This window comes from Clarias gariepinus, chromosome 20 (genome assembly GCF_024256425.1).
Source record: "Clarias gariepinus isolate MV-2021 ecotype Netherlands chromosome 20, CGAR_prim_01v2, whole genome shotgun sequence".
NCBI classification, from domain to species: domain Eukaryota; kingdom Metazoa; phylum Chordata; class Actinopteri; order Siluriformes; family Clariidae; genus Clarias; species Clarias gariepinus.
Window position 1 is genome coordinate 9,583,670 of NC_071119.1, and position 20,254 is coordinate 9,603,923.

The 20,254-nt window shown below is 36.7% G+C and overlaps 1 protein-coding gene and 1 long non-coding RNA gene across 2 annotated transcripts; one reads left to right on the forward strand and one right to left on the reverse strand.

Annotated features, from left to right (window-relative positions):
• Nucleotides 1-12,230: 12,230 nt before the first annotated feature.
• LOC128508516 (uncharacterized) lies at nt 12,231-13,530 on the reverse strand. Its single transcript, XR_008355927.1, has 3 exons — nt 13,469-13,530; nt 12,400-12,607; nt 12,231-12,313 (listed from the first exon to the last, which is right to left on the reverse strand). It is a non-coding gene; the product is annotated as an uncharacterized LOC128508516 (long non-coding RNA).
• A 678-nt stretch (nt 13,531-14,208) lies between these two features.
• On the forward strand, nt 14,209-16,244 carry LOC128508505 (coiled-coil domain-containing protein 106-like). The gene is made up of 2 exons (XM_053479850.1): nt 14,209-14,345; nt 15,818-16,244. Exons 1-2 carry the CDS (start codon nt 14,306-14,308, stop codon nt 16,129-16,131), a joined length of 354 nt encoding a protein of 117 aa, XP_053335825.1. The 5' UTR covers nt 14,209-14,305; the 3' UTR covers nt 16,132-16,244.
• Nucleotides 16,245-20,254: the final 4,010 nt, after the last annotated feature.

The window sequence follows — 20,254 nt, forward strand, 5'->3', positions numbered from 1 at the left end:
TAAACTTTGCCGGGTTATAGCCACCTGGCTTGGCCATAAGTATCAGACAGTCCATCTGAAAAAAGGTGATGAAGCCGAACACTGGCATGACTATCCCATCATTGTGCCCCCTCATTAAGGCTGTCTTAATGTACAGACTTACCTCGGCTGAAGTCCCAGGGCCCACAAGGATCAGGGCCTCTCATTAGACAATAAAAATCAACTTATTTAACTTGTTAAATTTTCTGTCCATCACTTGGTACTCATGTTTGTTGCTGCTGATTGATCCAGCTTACAAGGAACCAACATGGGCTCCATGACGCAGCAGCCTATCACCATGTAGAGGAGTAGCTTTTCCCTGTGACATATTCAAATGTGAGTGACAGCTAATGAAGATCGTGGCCAGGACAGAATGTTGGACAAGAAGAAGTTTAATTGGGGTGAACGTTCATGATTCTTTAAAGGGGTAAATAAGAAACAAGGAGAGGCAAGCAGGACTGTTTCTTGAAATGTGTGTGTGTGTGTGTGTGTGTGTGTGTGTGTGTGTGTGTGTGTGTGTGTTTGTGACTCATAGGCCCAAACAAAGCTAAAGAAGAAGCTATTTCTTTGATTAGTGGTTTATATTCTGTAATTATTAGTGTTTCTGCAGACAGGTTTTCTTCTGATAATACAGAGTGAAGCAAACTTTCACACATCACAACTTTAAAAAACATTTTTCTCACATTCCAGTGTGATGTATCTGAACATCTTCTGTCATACCAGCCTGTCATGTTAGGAAACGTCTTGATCCCCATGGGTCTCAATCACAAATTCAGCCAATGCTGTAAACAGATGACACAACAAATTATATACTCTAAAAATCACATTTTATTTGAACACTTAAAAATATATACAAAAAAAACATAAAGACAAAAACAATTACCAATTATTGTTAAGGCGAGTCCGTGGCTGTTCAGGATCAAGTTTACAGGGGCTTCTCAGTCTTTGTTAGCGTTAGCCACTGTCTGTCTGTAATAACATCTGCATTAAATTAACCGAGAATTTACTTAATTCAATTCAATTCAATTTTATTTATATAGCGCTTTTAACAATGGTCATTGTCTCAAAGCAGCTTCACAAAGATAAAAGAAATTCAATAATAATAAAAAAATATATATAATAATAATAATAAAAAAAAAAAAAAATAAATAAATAAATAAATAAAAATAAATAAATAAATAAGTAATAATAAAATAATAAAATATTAATAATAATAATAAATTGTGTGTGTGTGAGAAAAATGTGTCTAGATGATAACTAGATGAATGAATGAAATTTCTCTGATGAGCAAGCCAAGGGTGACGGCGACAGTGGCAAGGAAAAACTCCCTGAGATGGCAATAGGAAGAAACCTTGAGAGGAACCAGACTCAACAGGGAACCCATCCTCATTTGGGTGATAACAGATAGAGATGATATAACACCATGTGTGTTATGCAGCTGAGAGTACAATATAACAGAAATTCTTTAAATTAACATGAAGTCCAGTTCAGCACAGGGAGTCAGTAGGTGCAGAGGGCAGATGGGGTCTGGCTCACTGGGAGCACAGGAGCAGGATGTGTAGCTCCAATCATAATAAGGCAGAATTCAGCTGGAGCTGGTCCTTCTCTGGATGCCTCAGGATCCTCACAGGGTTGGCCTTTATCTACTGAAGCTGGTACAATCTTCAGATGCCTTGGGATGGGTAGAAAAGTACAGAACAGATGGAGAGAATTAGCGTAGTTGCCATTCAGAATAGATGTACTGAAGTATGAAGTTACGTGTATGCCAGATTAAAGAGATGCGTCTTGAGTCTACTTTTAAACTGGGAAACTGTGTCTGAGCCCCGAACACTGTCTGGAAGGCTATTCCAAAGCTTTGGAGCTAAATATGAAAAAGCCCTACCCCCTTTTGTAGATTTTGAAATTCTGGGAATTACAAGAAGTCCAGAGTTTTGTGATCTTAAGGAGCGTGGTGGATTATAGCGTATCAAAAGACTGGTTAGGTATGTGGGAGCTAAACCATTTAAGGCCTTGTATGTAAGTAATACTATTTTGTAATTAATTCTAAACTGAACAGGTAGCCAGTGCAGGGATGATAATATTGGGGTTATATGATCATATTTTCTGGATCTGGTGAGAACCCTGGCGGCTGCATTTTGGACTAACTGAAGCTTGTTTATTGAGGATGCAGGACAATCACCTAGTAATGCATTACAATAGTCCAGTCTGGAGGTCATGAATGCATGAACTAGCTTTTCTGCATCAGATACGGATAAGATGCTCCTAAGTTTGGCGATATTTCTAAGATGGAAAAAGGCTGTTTTTGTGATATTGGAAATATGATTTTCAAAGGACAAGTTACTGTCTAATATCACGCCCAGGTCTTTTACTGTTGATCTAGTAGTAACAGTACATCCTTCTAAACGCAGGCTGAATTGTGAAAGCTGTTGTGTGCTGGTTTTTGGGCCAATGAGTAATATCTCTGTCTTATCTGAGTTTAGTAAAAGGAAGTTATTGGTCATCCAATCTTTTATGTCCTGGACACACTCTGTTAATTTAGACAATTTAGGTATTTCGTCTGGTTTTGTTGAGATATATAATTGGGTATCATCAGCATAACAATGGAAACTAATCCCATGTCTTCTAATGATGTTACCCAGGGGAAGCATGTATATTGAGAACAGCAGAGGTCCTAAAACTGACCCTTGTGGGACCCCATATTTCACTGACATTACACCAGACAGTTCTCCATTTAGGTCTACAAAATGGTATCGATCAGACAGGTATGATCTAAACCATTTTAATGCCTGTCCCTGAATACCTATGTGATTTTGTAAGCGATCTATGAGAATGTTATGATCTATAGTGTCGAATGCAGCACTAAGATCAAGCAAGACTAGAATTGAGGTGCAGCCTTGGTTCGAAGCCTAAAACAAGTCATTTGCAATCTTAACTAGTGCAGTTTCTGTACTATGATGGGGCCTGAAACCTGATGGAAATTCTTCAAGGATGTTGTTTTCCTGCAAAAATGTGCATATTTGAGCTGATACTACTTTTTCTAATATTTTTTATATAAAGGGGAGGTTTGAAATCGGTTAATAATTTGTTATTTCATTTGCGTCCAAATTAGATTTTTTAAGAAGCGGCTTAATAACTGCCAACTTGAAAGGTTTAGGGACGTGACCTAGATATAATGAAGAATTAATAATGTTTAAAAGTGGCTCTCCAACCGTATGCATCACTTCTTTCAAAAATCTGGTTGCTGAATTAGCTGAGGTGATAAGTTTATAAAGCTCTTCCTGTCCTACACCTGTAAAGCACTGAAAAACTAAATGTGAAACTTTAGGCTGAACTAGATCATGAGATGCTATTAGAGGTTGAACTTCCGTTATTTTCTTCCTTATGCTATCGATTTTTTCCTTAAAGAAGTCCATAAAATCTTCACTACTAAAATGTTGTGGAGTACTCTCTGCAGGCATCTTAGGTTTTGTTAGGCGGGCTACTGTACTAAATAAGAACTTGGGATTGTTTTGATTTCTTGCTATCAGTTGGCTAAGATGCTCGGTCCTAGCAGTTTTTAGAGCCTGTCTATAGCTGCACATACTGTCTTTAAACGCAATTCGAAAAACTTCTAATTTAGTTTTTCTCCATTTTCGCTCAAGGTTACGGGTTGCTCTCTTTAGGGCGCGAGTATGACTATTGTACCAAGGAGCAAGTGTTTTATCTCTAACTTTTTTTAATCTAATGGGAGCAACAGTGTCTAATGTTCTGGTAAAAATAGTACCCATGCTGCTAGTCATTTCATCCAGATCGTCCGCATTTAGGGTCTAATAAGAATTTGGGACAGATCCGGCAGATTACTTGTGAATCTGTCTTTAGTAGTCGGATTCATATTTTTAACAAATCGATAACATGGGGAGACACAGCTAATCTGTTCTACGGGTAGAGTATATATCAGGAGGTGATGATCTGTTATATCATTACTTTGAGGTAAAATCTCTATATTAGAGACATCTATACCATGAGATATAATTAAATCTAGCGTATGATTACAGCGGTGAGTTGATCCATTTATATTTTGTTTAACCCCAAAGGAATTTAGTAAGTCCATAAATGCGAGGGCTAAAGGGTCGTTAGCATCATCTACATGAATGTTAAAGTCTCCTACTATCAACACTTTGTCAGAGTTAACAATTAGGTCTGATAGCAGATGTCCAAATTCTTTAAGAAAATCGGCATATGTCCCTGGGGGTCTGTACACGGTGGCCAGAGTAAAATATAGCGCGGGTTTATTATGTATTTCATTAAGTGCAACATTAATGACGAGCACTTCAAATGAGTTAAACCTGGGCCTTATTTTCTAAGTAACCGTGAGTACATCATTGTAGATAGTGGCGACACCACCACCTCGACCGGTTAGACGGGGCTCGTGCTTATAAAAATATCCTGACGGAGTAGACTCATTCAGACCAATATATTCATTTGGTTTAAGCCAGGTTTCGGTGAGGCAGAGTGCGTCAAGGCAATAATCCGATATCATTTCATTAACAATAAGTGCTTTAGGCGCAAGGGATCTAATGTTGAGAAGTCCAAACTTTAGCGGTAGATTTTGATTACTTATTTGGCCTCTTTCTGGTTTAATGGTTACCAGATTGTTTCGGCTGGATTTAACGAATTTATTCTTTTTTCTCACTATTCGGGGAACAGACACAGTTTCTATAGTACAAGCTATGTGTGTGCGTCTATTATTATGGTGGGTTGTATTGTGGCTGATATCTAAAGAATCTAAGGTATGACTTACCGCCAGTCAGATGGTTCGTAGTGTCCTGGAGATGTTGTCAGAGAGGATCGCTGCTCCAGCTCTGCTAGGGTGCAGGCCATCTGTGTGGTAGAGCCTAGGACGCTCCCAGAAAACATTCCAGTTATCAACAAAGGGTAATCTCTGTTGTTGACACCAAGATTGTAACCATTCGTTAAAGGCAAATAATCTACTGAACCTCTCGATTCCCCGCTGAAATGTCGGAAGTGGTCCAGATACGACGATCTTTGTCGTGGGTGATGTGCTGCGGACCTTCTCAACCAGGCTCCTGAAGTCCTTCTTCAAGATCTCCGTCTGCCTCAGCCTGATGTCGTTCGTGCCAGCATGAAGAACCACAGCTCAAATGTTCTTCCTCAGGGCTGCAGGCACCTGTGCAGCAACATCAAGAACACGTGCACCAGGTAAACAGCGCGTGTACGCCTTACCTTTAGCTGTGGTAGCACGCACGTGCCGGACGATGGAGTCTCCGATGACCAGCGCGTCGTGTGCCGTCTCACGGAGAGGAGCAAAGCGGTTTCGGAGAGGTCCTCGCCAGGGGCTTGGCGCGCGTCTTCCGCTGCTGCAGTATCCAGGCCTCGTGGTATCCCGGCGCCGGGGTGAAGGAAGCCTGGGCGGGCTGCGTCCTCGGTGCGTTGGACCTGGGCAAAGAAAGCACGCGTGGTTGAGGTTGTCGGAGAATTCTCATGCCGAGAATTTACCTGGGGCAGGTGAGCGTCGGTCCGCGACGATTCCAGCGTGGCTTTCCGCTGCTGTAGCCGGGCCAGCTTCACCTGTAGGTCGGGAATCAGCTTCTCCACGGCCTCCATCTCCAAGTCCACCGAGTGCAGCTCCAGTGTCTCCTCACCTGCACACAGGGGCAGAGACCCAACCGACATGGTGTCTAAAAATAGAAATAACCGGTGTGCAAGAGCATAAACAAACTTGTGATAGCCGGGCTAACGGGCTAGCGATGCTAATGGAAAGCCGGCAATTTAAACTTATACGATATAAACTTATACGAAAACGATATAACACGCGTTTCGAGTGAATATATTATAAGATAGTATGAAATACTTATCTGTTATATGTTACTCTTCGTAAGGGGACGAAAAAGTTGAAAAATTGGTCAGTCTGGCGGAGCTCGGAAAAAAGCAGCGTCGGCGTTTGTGTGATGTGATCTTGGACCTGATCTTCACTTAATGCACTTTTCATACAAATAAGTTAAGTGACATAACACTTGTATATGAGCATTAGTCTATCTCTAAAGCCAAACTATAACTTACCGAGTATTGAAGCCCCCAAACTCCTTAATTAATGCACACTTCAGGATTTTCGTTAACTAAGTGCTCGCGCTACCGTGCAAAGTCACGGCCAAAGTGGGTAAAATAAAAACCTGATTATGAGTGTTTAGCTCGCTAGCTCCTGTACATCTAGCCTCAGCTTGTGTCCTTCATGAACTGCATCACATTATATTCCAGTCACAGAAATAACCTGCAGATCATTCAAGCAGGTCACAGTCACATGGAGAAGTCAAATACACTGTTTAATCTATTAATTAGATTATATTAGTCAAATTGACCTTTTGTGTGACACAACATGAAACATTTAACATTTCTGATACTAATTGAACATTTCTAATACTTTTACAATAACCTAACCTCATGTTATAGTTAATTAAGCAGTATGTTAAAGTTTTGTGACACTTGTAGATTTTTGGTTTTAAAAAATGCTCGGGATTCGAACCTGAGACCTTTGGAACCACAAACTTCAGACTCTGGGCAAACTCGTTTGTCATTGGTCACATGACCCTCAGAGAACACTTTCCTCTAAGCGAGGCATCATGTGGACACGCCCCCTGTGCGCACGAGAAGCGATTAGAGACGGCGAGGGTCAGACACGGAGAATAAAAGATACTTTAGGACTGAGCAGCTTCTGCTTTTCCCGGATTAAATACTGTGTAAAGTGACTCGGAGGCTGAAAGAAGTTACAGGTTCAAGTTGTTCAGTGTAGTTTAGCAGAAACATGTCAGAGAGTCGTTTTGTCTGTCGGAAGTCTAAAGCTCGGTTTAAAATAAAGTTAAAAGTCTAAAGCTCGGTTAAGCCCCATGTTGTGTTTGTTTCCCGCTAGTTGAGTGTAGAGAGAGTCAGAGTCTGGATCTGTACGTCTCCATCACTCACAGCTCTGCACGTCAGTCTGGAATCTCTGTGAGTTTGGAAGCTCCGCCCTTCTTTCTGCTTAACTACATCAAAAGTGACCGACACGGTGAGAGAGAATTTATTATATATTATTATCTGCACTAACGTATAGGATCCCAGTGATATTCATGATCACTACGTAAAGTCATACATCTTGTTGAACTGAATTGTGGACTTGATTATCTTGTGTAAATTCCTAATGTCCAAACCCGGAGACGGAGAAGGACATTTGGCATAAAAACCTGAAACAAAACTGGTAAAGATTTTTGTTTCAACTAAAATGACTCATAAAGTCTGAAAAAAAAACTGGGGAAGTCTAGCTCTTCCTTGACCCCCAGGAGAGAAGATCAGTGATAAAACTACACTCAGGGTGTCTGTCTGAAGTCTCAGTGTGTAAGTGACTGGATGTGTTGCTGCTGTACTGAAAGCTTGTTTCCTCTTTTATTAATTCTATACCTGCAACAAACCACAAGTGAGAAACTGACACACTGAAGCAACACTTAAACAGGAAGACCTTAATGTGCCTCTATACAGTCCTTACACAGTCATGTGACTACCAGACTCACACTGAGAAGTTTACTGAACATGTTATTAGTATGTGGATGATGATTTTAAAAGCATGAATTACTGAATCCTGAAGTGAAGCAGCTTCATCACACACCTGTCTGCTGATCATCAGATGTTACATCTGTTCATTATAGAGAAGAAAAAGCAGACAGAGGTTAGTTAATATTATTGTGTTCACAGAAATGATAAACATTTGTAGTTACATTTTGTCAGGAATATTTCAAACAAATGCTGCTACAGCTACGGTGTATAAACACTACAGTCTCTGTTCAACAAGACAGTGATGAATTACTGCAGTTTATTTCAGCTCTGTTTTATTACTGAACATTTTTTATTATAATAAATGTTCACTGAACATCCAGCACAACACATCCAGGATACTCTGACTTTAGTTCAAGCTGAAGGCATTTGTATAATAACGCACGCCTCATATTCCACTATGGTGTTGTGTTGCTTTACCCTCTCGACCACAGGAAGCTACTGCAGTTCGGTCTCTTCCTTTACTGGCAGACAGAAACTTATAGCCTTCTTGTCCATAGAAGCTAAGTATCATTAACCACAAATAACGCTGCGTCCACTAAAGTGAGACACAGGTCTGATCCACAGTAATCAGGAGCAATGAGCTCCACCTGACCTCCTGTATACTGGGAGACAGTGTGTGAGTTTTAATGATGGTGTGTAATGTAAAGTTTGATATTTCTATTAATTTCACATTTCAGTGATCCAACCTATTAACCCTCCCCTCCATCTACCCACATGTGAAGAGTGAGATGAAGTTGTAACTGCTATTATAATCAGTTATTCTGTTTCTTTATTATCATTTATTTTAATTGTTTCAGTTCAATATATGAATATTTTATGTTAAAGTATAATTTTGTTTAGCATAAATATCATTAGGAACAGGAGGATATGTGGTTAAATTACCTCTTTATAGTGTTTTCAGAGTGGAACCAATGTTTTCCAGTCAAACGGGAAATAAGAGTTTAATTGTGTGCGACACCATATACTTGCCATGTGAGAGTTGTTGTTGTTGTTTTTGTTGTGACGGAATATTTTGGGCTACATTGTCGTGTAAAATATTTCCTTAAATACACGGATGGAGTGAAGATTAAGTTTATTTTTCTCCCTTTTTGGTTATTGCGGCCAATGAGGTATGTAAGGGTTTACTTAATGCTTTAAGTTAATGAACGCTATCTTAAACTTAATGCATGCTAGCGGACCTTACAAGAGCAGTGCTTACCTGCATTTAAATGAATGTAAATATTCTTTTATTTTGTGATTAGCACCTCATTGTTTCTAAAGTTTAATAATCAAGCTATTTGTGTTGTGAATATTTATTTGTTTATCATTCCTATGAGAATGCTTGTGTTTTAAGACATTTATGCGATGTGTGTTTTATTTTTCTTATTTGTTTTATTTTTGTTATCTAGTTCTTAGGGCATATTGAAGGCATATTGAAGGCATATTGAAGTATGAAAGTAAAATAAATGCCAGTGATCAACCAGAGAACGCCTTGTGTCCGTGATTTGACTAAAGGGAGCAACAGAAGTAAAAACATTAAGAACTAAACACGCTTTAGTGTACAAGACTACCTCTGTTTGTCAGAGTCTGTAATCTTCCTGCTCTTTTTGTAAAGAAGATCCCATTAACTGTGTGAAACTGTGTTTCTCTACAGAGTGTGTGACTGTCAGTTCGCCTTCTTTATTCTTTTCATGGCAGCATCCTCTGTGTTTACTGCCTCTCAGTACACCACTCTCACGGTAGCAGAATAAACAGGTACAGGAGCCGTATTGTGAGGGAAAACTGTCTGTTATTAGTTAATCGATTGATGATGTCATCGTTTTCCTCTCATACGCTCATATGTCAACACTCTCCCCCCCCCCCCCCCCCCCCCCCTGTTTTTCACAGCTATGTCATTCTCCTCTGCCTGCGCTGTCTCGTGGTTTGTGAGTGTCTGACTTGCAGCTCTTTATGGGGTTTTGAAAAAACAGAACGATGTTAAAGTAAGGAATAAAAGACCCAATGGCATGTTATTACAATCGTGTGCAAAATGACATTTTAGAGATTGATTTGTTGGTTAATAAATTTATTGATTAGTAGCTGTGTTGTTGCTCTTTTTATTTAACTGTTATTATTATTATTATTATTATTATTATTTATTTTTAAATTACAAACAGGTTGATTCTAGCAGTCATGTTTAAGGTATCTGTGTGATCTGTTTTTTGACCTTAGATCAGTAAATCAGCATCAGGCAAACAGTCTAACAGCTTTGTGGAATGATATTATATGAAACAATAATAATAATATATTACTGAAATGTGTATAACTTGTAAATAAATTATTTGATCAATGTCTTAGTTCAAGGTGTACTGTACACTGTAAACCCTAAGGCTCAAAGTAATTAAACATATTGAGAATTGTTAACTTAAATAATTACAATTAGTTTAAATTAATAGACCTTGATGAGTATTTGGAACTTTTTGGTATTTATGAGTTTGTAGAAATGACACTTTTCAAATTTGATATTTTTAGTATCTGTAAGTACTTAAGTAACAGTAACGGGCAGTGGTGGCTCAGTGGTAGGTGTTTCGCCCACCATGCAAAAGGCCTGGGTTTGATTCCCAACAACTGGTAGAAGTGCCCGTCCCAAGCCCAGATAAAATGGTAGGGTTGTGTCAGGAAGGCCGTCTGGCATAAAACCTGTGCCAAGCTTGTGTGTGGACCGGATTGTCTGCTGTAGCGACCCATTGCCGGGAGCAGCCGAAAGACGAACAACAATTTATTTGATTTACAACAACAACAAAAAAAATTGTTAGGCTACTCAATAATGCAAGTAAAGAACAATTAATATGAATGAGTACACTCACTTACTCACCTTCTATACCGCTTAATCCTGTATTCATGGTCGCGGGGACCTGGAGCTTATCCCAGGAGACTTAGGGCACAAGGCAGGATACACCCTGGACAGGGTGCCAATCCATCGCAGGGCACACATACATACACACACACTACGGGCAATTTGGGAACATCAATTAGCCTAACCTGCAGGTCTTTGGACTGTGTGAAAAAACCGGAGTACCCGGAGGAAACCCACCAAACACGGGGAGAACATGCAAACTCCATGCACACAGGGACGGGAATTGAGCCTGGCCGGGAATCGAACCCAGACCCTGGAGGTGGAAGGCGACAGTGCGAACCACTACACCACTGTGTCGCCCTGGAAGCTGAAAACTGGAAACTAAAAACATCATTATTTAAAGAAAATTGATGTAAATGATTACAGGGTTTGGGGTTTGGGTTTACAGTGTACATTACTATAAAACAATTCGGTAACACTTTATAATAACTACACCCTATGAATCATTAGTTAAGCATTGGTAAATAGTTAATCAATCATTTATAAAGCATTGTTCCTGCATTAATAGACATTAGTAAGCAGTTTATAAATACAGCTATACATGCTTTATTCTTGCTTTATAAGCATCTATATAATATGCTTAATAATTGTATTTTCATACTTTATTAAGGATCTGTTAATCATTTCTAAATTAAGCATTACATTATTTAAAAACCGATTAGTTAGTAACTGTAAGTGGTTCATGAGATCATTTAGAACGTGTTAGTAAATGATTCATAAACCATTTGAATGCACATTTATACATCTTATTATTCAGACATATATTAACAGTTTGTCAGTGTGTTAATAAATGCTTTATTAACACACATTCCTACTGTAACCCATAATTAATTTAGGTAGTTATAAAACATTTACTAGCTGTCAGGTAATGGTTTTTGTGAGCTCATCTAAAGTGAGGACTATTTATGCCTTGTAAAGGGTTTACAAATGAGATTTAAACCCACTTTTATCTTCTAAACAGAAAAATGAAAAACACAACACAGAGGGAAACATAAAAATATTTATTTCAAGATGCAAAAAAAAAAAAAACATACAACTGTACATATAAATTAATATAAAATAATTTAATACGAAAAATAAACCTCTGTAAAAATGAAACTACAAATATGCACTTGATGAATGTTTGAATGAAATAAAATTTAAAATATACTTCTGCAGTGTCAGATATAAAATAGAAAAATTTACTAAATAAGCAACAAAAGTAACTAAATTAACAACAACAACAACAAAAAAGTTTGTTTCATGGCTGGGTGATTGTGCAAACGGTGAATCACAAAGAAGTGGCAAAAAAGCCACACAAAATTTTGATAAAAGCAAAAAAAAAAAATAAAACAAAAAAAAAATCTACATTTCAAACTATTACATTTCACTACTTGTACTTCCTTGAAATGTCATGAATCAATCTGCCAAATGCACCATCAGAGTGTTTCTTTGCCAGCCATTCATTCCACTTAATCACTGCAAGGTGGTCAGAAAGCAAATTCTCTGTGCGATTTCCTCTAAGCCTCCAATCTGCTCCTTGTAGGATCTCCAGGCCCTCTCAATATGTTGGGTATGGGCACCAGTGTGGGGATCTACATACCACCTGCTGTGGTTGACAGTGTGATGGTTGTACCCTAGTTCAGGGAGTATGCGATAAGCACGCCACTCGTCACTGATAATTGATGACCCAGGCCTCACATGATGCGCAACCAAGGGCACTAGATCTCTTCGAGATCTTCTCTCCAGAAGACATAGAATAGGTTTTTTTTATTTTTGCTGCTGATGATATTTCACACCTAACATCCCAAAAACCCACTTCTTTCTTTTCCACCCTCCAGCCATTCTTCCTTTACCATACTAATGGAGAAAAAACACAACAAATACAGACATAAAAAAATAGCCATTTTACACATTTATTTACATTAACTATTGCTATAACATACCTTTCTTTTGTGATGAAAATGGCTTTCGTCGATCACAACAAACTCCCTTCTTCCACCAATTTGCTGGCCTGTACGCCTTCTCATCCTTTCAACTGCTGTGACACAGACCTCCCTTATTTTCTTTGCCATTTTAGTAAGAGTAGCTGAACTACTTGCAATTCTGTCATCCATCATGTCTATCTGGCGTAACCGTAGACCCTGACAAAACCTTTATGGGCAAATAGAACATGTAAGGTAAATGAATGCCTTTATGTAAAATAATTGACATTATATGCATTATACAAATGTTTCTTCTTATTATTATTACAGAATATTATTATATTATTATAGATAATATTATTCTATTAAGAGAATGGCAACAAAGCGAGTTTATGATATGCAGTGGTGGCCAAAATTATTTGAACACTAGCATTTTAACCAGCTAAAATGGTTTAAGGTCAGTTATTTGTATTGTTTGCTGTAGTGTGTCAGTAGGAAATATCAGATTACATTTCCAAACATTTATTCTGCCATAAATTGTAAGATTTTTGTTTGCACAAAGAGTTTGACAACAGCCACACAGGATCTGTTCTCATTATCATCCAGAACAGAACAAACTGTATTTAGTCTGAACAAAAAGACAGACTGAATCCAGAAGAACTGTGGCAATGTCTCCAAGATGCTTTAAGAGACCTACCTGCAAAGGCAAAAGTTGTTTTAAATGAATGAATGAAAAAAAAAATGCATAAAACTGTTAACAGTACTGCAGTATGCAGGTAGGTTTCTTGAAGCATCTTGGCGACATTGTCACAGTTCTTCTGGGTTTAGTCTGTCTCAGTTTGTTCTGTTTCTTCATGTCATTCCTGAAGAACTGGAAAATGATGATGATGATGGGATAAGATCTCTGAGTGGAGCACTGGCTGCTGTCAGACAAAACAAAAATGGATGGATCACTGGATTATTACAATCAATGGCAAAATTAATGTTTGGAAATGTAAACTGAAATTTCCTACTGACACCATTTTTTAGCTGGTAAAAACACTATGGTTCTAATAATTTTGGCCATCATTGTACATATTTATATTACTACCTGTACATGAACTGCATCCACTTGCTGAAGGAGATCTTTGATCCACTGAAGATTGATTTGTGGCTGACAGACATTTGTTTTGCCCTTCCCTCATGTACTGCTTGTTGACAAATCCTATTGTAAACAATTAAATAAATATTGACATAATTAATAAACTGTATATATATATATATATATATAAACTGTATAATAATTAATATATAATATTTAATAAACTATATATATATATATATATATATATATATATATATATATATATATATATATATATATATAAAATCCAAAAACCCACTTTTTTAGGGCTACCATGAGATATATATATATATATATATATATATATATATATATATATATATATATTTTTTTTTTTTTTACTTACCAAGCATGTTGATCTCCACTGTTTGCCCTTTTCTTCATTTTCATGTTCTGATGGCATATTCTGCATTTAATTTTTGTTTTTAGCAGTTTCCTTCTCTGAAGCCACTTAATAAGCTTCAGAGTGTTTTTTATAGAGCTGGGTTTGTTAATAAGCTTCTTCAGCCCGGTGAATCTGCTCATTTATTATTATTATTATTATTATTATTATTAATTAAACGATTACTTTAGAAAGTGGTGAATGTAGAGCAATAGCTAGTTTTTGATCTGACGGAGCGGGAGAAATTGCGCTCCCGCTTTCATGCGTAATCAATACGGGACAAGGGAAAAGTTCCGTGTTCACACGTCATCAACGGGGGACAAAGGAATTGTGCAGCAGCAGTGTTTTAACTAACATGGAGAACTCCGACAAAAAGTCGAAAAGGCGTGCGGACCCGGGGCAAAAAGAATGACAACGTGGAGATGGATGCATTGAAGAAGACGTGCGTCAGTGGCACTAGTGGTGAGTATGTTACTCTGTTTACTGGCACACATTATTGATGGCTAGCAAGCTATGGCTAGATGCCGGTGTTATGCGCTAAAATGCCCCCTGCCACGGATTGCCCCCCCTACATAATCTCTATCAAATATTATATTAGGACATACATTTAAAGGTTTATTATTATCAAATATATTATTACTATTATAATTAAGCCTAGGCACGTGACAGCCGTCGAGACGATTAATACAAATCCCCAAAAATGATTATTTTATGGCACATTTATTTTGTAGGGGTTTGTCAATGTACAAATAACAAATTATTTATTACAATTTACACTAAATAAATATTGTTTGTGGTGAAAAATGACAGGAAACGATTTTTATTATAAAATAAGCAATATAAAAACTATAGTCTTATAAATTATAAATCTAATAAATTGATTTTTTAAATAAATTGTTGCTTTTTTGTTTGTTTTTGGAAACTGTGATACTTTTCCCCCAAAATTATTTGATAAATAAACAGTAAGAAAAGCATTTATTAAAAATAGAAAGAATTAAGGTCTATACATTTTCTTTAAAAAAAAATTAATACCTTTATTTAGCAAAGATGTGTTAAATGGATAAGAAATGATAGTAAAGATTTTTTTTAATAAATATTGAACTTTTTATTCTTCAAAGAATCTTGATCACAGATTCCCCAAAAAAAAAAAAAAATTAGGCACAACAGTTTCCAACACTGAAATAAATCAGCATATTATAACGCTTTCTGAAGGATCATGTGGCACTGAAGACTGGAGTAATGATGCTGAAAATTCAGCTTTGCATTAATGGAACAAAGGATATTTTAAAGAGTATTATAATTAAAAACTGTTATTGTTAAATTGTAATAATATTTTTTTCTGCATTTTTGATCAAATTAATGCAGGCTTAATGAGCATAAGAGACTTATTTAAGAAAATAAAATACAGTCTTACTGCTTCCAATTTTTTAATGGCAGTGTATTTTTGCTGTACAATTGTTTCTCTTGGCTGGTTCCAATAAAAATAAAAATTGCATTGGGGATTTAGAGGAATAACCTGGAAGACCATCTACATAAGCTTTAACACTTTTTGTTTTGTTAAATCCTTGTAAAAGACCTAAAACAAATTAGAGGGTGACTTAATAAGCTGCATTTACTGCATTAAATTATAATTTCATAAGGAACCAGTTACTTCACTCTGGAAGAACATACAGTAAACTACATAAAACAAATTCCTTTAAGAGAAGTATTCTTTGGTTAGCTAAAGCACTGTGTAAAAAATAAATCAGATCCACATATCAAAATTTTATACCAAATAAAAAATAATACTATTACCGCACGCCGGTATAATAAACAACTTTGTGTCATAATGGAGATTGAAACAATTTATGAGTCAGGTGTGTGAGTGTGTCAATTGGTGTGTAAGAATATCAAAACCAAATACTAACAATAATTTTGTGTTCTCTGAATTACAGCTCAAACACCACAGCAGGTGGTGTCCCGTTACAAAAACATTTTTCGGCACTTCAGTAAAGGAGGGACCATGTCAGCTGCTTTCAAACGTGTTGGCGTGGACCGGAACACAGTAGCAGTCAATGCTCCAATCGCAGAGCTATACATTGCTGCACCTGACAAATTTAAGGATCTTCTTAAAAACCACAGCAGTCAGGTTAAACTAAGTGCATTTGCCACACAGTGTGCTGCCGCAATTAATGATAATTCAGCAATTGAGGATAGAATTAAAGCCCTTAAGGCTTCTGGTAAGCTGTTGCCCCTTAAACGGAAGTGAACTCACCAAAATTATGTACGGTCTGCACTGCTGTTCACTGATGTTTAAAAGTTAATACTGAAGTAGTTTTTTCAAGTTTTGAAATATTTTATATTATCATTATTTTTTATAAAAATATTATTTGTTGTATTTTATAATCCATTGTTGGTACTGATTGTTGATACAGTTGTACGGTTTCATTTATTTTGCATCTTGAAATAAATATTTTTATGTTTCCCTCTGTGTTGTGTTTTCATTTTTCTGTTTAGAAGATAAATGTGCCTTTAAATCTCATTTGTAAACCCTTTACAAGGCATAAATAGTCCTCACTTTAGATGAGCTCACAAAAACCATTAACTGACAGCTAGTAAATGTTTTATAACTACCTAAATTAATTATGGGTTACAGTAGGAATGTGTGTTAATAAAGCATTTATTAACACACTGACAAACTCTTAATATATGTCTGAATAATAAGATGTATAAATGTGCATTCAAATGGTTTATGAATCATTTACTAACACGTTTTAAGTGATCTCATGAACCACTTACAGTTACTAACTAATCGGTTTTTAAATAATGTAATGCTTAATTTAGAAATGATTAACAGATCCTTAATAAAGTATGAAAATACAATTATTAAGCATATTATATAGATGCTTATAAAGCAAGAATAAAGCATGTAAGCTGTATTTATAAACTGCTTACTAATGTCTATTAATACAGGAACAATGCTTTATAAATGATTGATTAACTATTTACCAATGCTTAACTAATGATTCATAGGGTGTAGTTATTATAAAGTGTTACCAACAATTCTAGTATTATTTTGTATTAATATAACTGCTGCACTTTAACATGCACAGTTGGGGTATGCGTGAGTTTTGCAGTTTAAATGTTTTCACACTTTGAACACAAGAAGTGACTGATGATGTTGCAGCTCTGATGTGTAACTTCCTCTAACTTCATTTACTGGCAGCAGCACATTTAGTTCAGAGTACAGAGACTCAGCCTGTCAGTCATTTCATGTTTTAGTGGGACTTTTATACTGTACTCAGCTGTGAAAAAGTTTTTTTTTTTTTTTTCATTTTACTGCATATTAATCACATCGGGACAGGTAGGTTTGTTAATTGATTTTCCTTAATAAATGAAATTGCATTTTGTATTTATTTGGGTTGATGATCTCAATCATTTAAGTGTGAGAAATATGCAAAAAAAAAAAAAGAAAGAAAGTCAGAGGGGGCAAATACTTTTTCACAGCACTGTAGATTAAAGATGTTTTGGTGTTGATCTGTGCAGGATAAGATGCCGAGAGGTTCCTACAATGCGGCAGACAGTGGTGAAGGTCATGGCACTGACTCTAAGACACGACGAGAAGCTCAACACTCAGGTACAGAATGATTAAGTTTGTTTGGGCAAAAGTGTTAGAAAGTGCAAAGGTTCAGTAATTCAGTGTTTTATTACAGTGATGGAGACGATGGTGGAAATCTGTGAGAATTTACACACTGTTAGAGGGAACACAGAGAGGGAACAGAAAACCTTTTTCATCTTGCTTTGCTTTTCTGATTCAGTGATGTCATGCTCATGTGAGATTGGTCTCTTCATGCTTCCTCTGGCACCTTCTAATCTATAGCGTTTTATTCTTAGCTCTCTTTATGACTACAGTCTCGCCCTCTCTCTCTCTTTCTCTCTCTCACTCACATTTACACACACTTGCATGTGTAAATCAAATTAAACTGTCCTTACATAAACAGTGTAGTATAGATCCAAGGACACTTAGAAAAGAACGTAGACGGTCTGAGATGCCGGTCGGTTATAATCTGCTCCTGCGTCTGAGCCTTCCTCTTAGTTTAGTCCTTATAATCACACTTCTCTATTTAGGAAAAATAAAAACTTTCTCCTTTTTTTTTTTTCTTTTTAATTGTACTTTTAATCAGCTTATCGGCTTACTTGGCATTTATTACATTTTTTTTTTATTTTTGAAGATGAAGGTGATATATGACGTGAAAATGCTCCAAAAACACTAAAGCATGTAAAAATCCTACTCTATAAATAACACTCTGGTGGAGCTCTTCTATTGCAGGTCTTCCAATTTGTGTTACTGACAAATAAAACAAGTGGAGAAAAGTTTTTTTTTCTAAAAGAAACAATTTATTTTGTGTATATTTATTGGTTGTTAATTCATGTTAACAGCCTCAGTGTTCAGTTATAAAGGGTTAAAACACAACTAAGAGCTGTAGAAGGTTGGGTTAGCCATTAGTCGCTAGCTGCTAACCTGCTCATCTTTAGCTTGTAAGAAACAGACGGACCAGAGAGCGTTTTATTAAATTATACATCAATAAACAGGTGTAATTGAGGATGATGTTACAAAGATATAAAAATAATAAATCTGTAAAAAAGCTTTTATCCACATACAGTTAATCTATTTTTACTAGATTTATCCAGCTTCAGGATGCAATACAAGCTACAAATGTCTAAGAGGAGGGTAGGATTATTGTTATTATTATTATTATTATTATTATTACTCTCTATATTATTACATATTTTAATTCACACATTACTGAGTAAACATAATTTGTAATCATTTATTTCGGACTCTTAGGTGTTACACGAGGCCCTTCCACGGCCTGTGTAGTGCATGTATAGGGGGTCCAGCTCTGAGTACACGCTAATATGAATGGAGTTAATTCATAGAGTTTGTGTGATGTGAAAGCTGTGTCGTGATCAGACAGAATCTCTTTTGGACTCAGACATGGGAGATGCCTCGGGGGAGTGAACCACATTATAACATGCTGAGATTTTGTGAAGAGGCTTCTGGGTATATCATTGTGTAACTCACTAAGACTAGCACAAAGCTCTGCCCATGTGCAGTTCATTCTAACGGACATTTGATTAAAATGCCAATTCTTTTAAATGGAACCTCACTAAGCAGAAAAGGACACAATGGTGCTTTAGGGCTTGTTGAAGGATTCCCCAGTTGGCATTTGTAACAGGTTTTCATAAATTAAAGTTTATTATACGACTGGTGTTTTAACCACCCTAGTGCCCCCCAATTTGGCTATGAAGTAAAGTGGAGCCTTGGTTTACAAATGCTCCAGAGTACGAACAAATTTGCTTGTAGTTATGTGTGTTCACACACACACACACATACACACACACACACACACACACACACACACACACACACACACTGATTAATACAAAGTATAAAGTGAAAATAAAACAAATTAAACTGCAATTTACCTTTAAAAAAAGTAAAAATAAATCCTGACAGAAAGTGTTTCCGTTTATTATTTTTATGTGTTTCTTTTGTGCTGTGGAACGAATTATTTAAATTTCCATTATTTCTTATTTCCCTACGAGTGTTTTGAAATACGAGCCCACTTCGAATGGAAAGGAAGCGATGTTTGGAGCTTTTTATTTTAAAAATAACCCCCGAAGTTTTAATCTTCAAAGAGAAAAATATTGTTTAGCACATTTGGTGACGCTGTGGTACATCATTAGTAGGTGTGTTATAGATGTAGTTGTGAGTGTAATGATTTTTAAATATTATGCCACATGTTTTTTAACGTAAGATTAAATCATGCATGTTCTGTTGTTATGGTCCTCGGCTTGTTCATTAGTTTAAGAATCAGTAATAATGTAGATGTCCTTGAGAATTAAAGGACAAAGAAAACATTTATTTGAGTGTCAGATGCTGGAGCACTGCAGATCATTTATTGATACCTTGTGTGTGTGTGTGTGTGTGTGTTGTGTGCCTCTGTGCATGTGTGTGCGTGTATGTTCAGAGTACTTACTCCTTTTATGAGCACGACTCTGAAACTTCTGCTTTTCTCATATTTTGACGTAACTAGTCAGAAGCTTCTCCTGTCACTTGTAATTGAATGTGTTCCCTTTCGAAGGCTACACTCGATGCTGCGTGAAAACGCTATGGGAATATCTTTTCGTGTTGCCGGTTGTGAAGCATGTGTGTACCAAACACGCCAAATTTTGGCTTATATAACCTCGGTCAGGTGACGTCATCTGATTAGATGCACCTGCAGGTTATAAATAGGAGTGAGCCGGCAACATTCCTCAGATCTTTTTCTTCACCGCATTGTGCGCGTGTGTGTGTCAGCAAGCATAACAAAAATAAGCAGAATTAA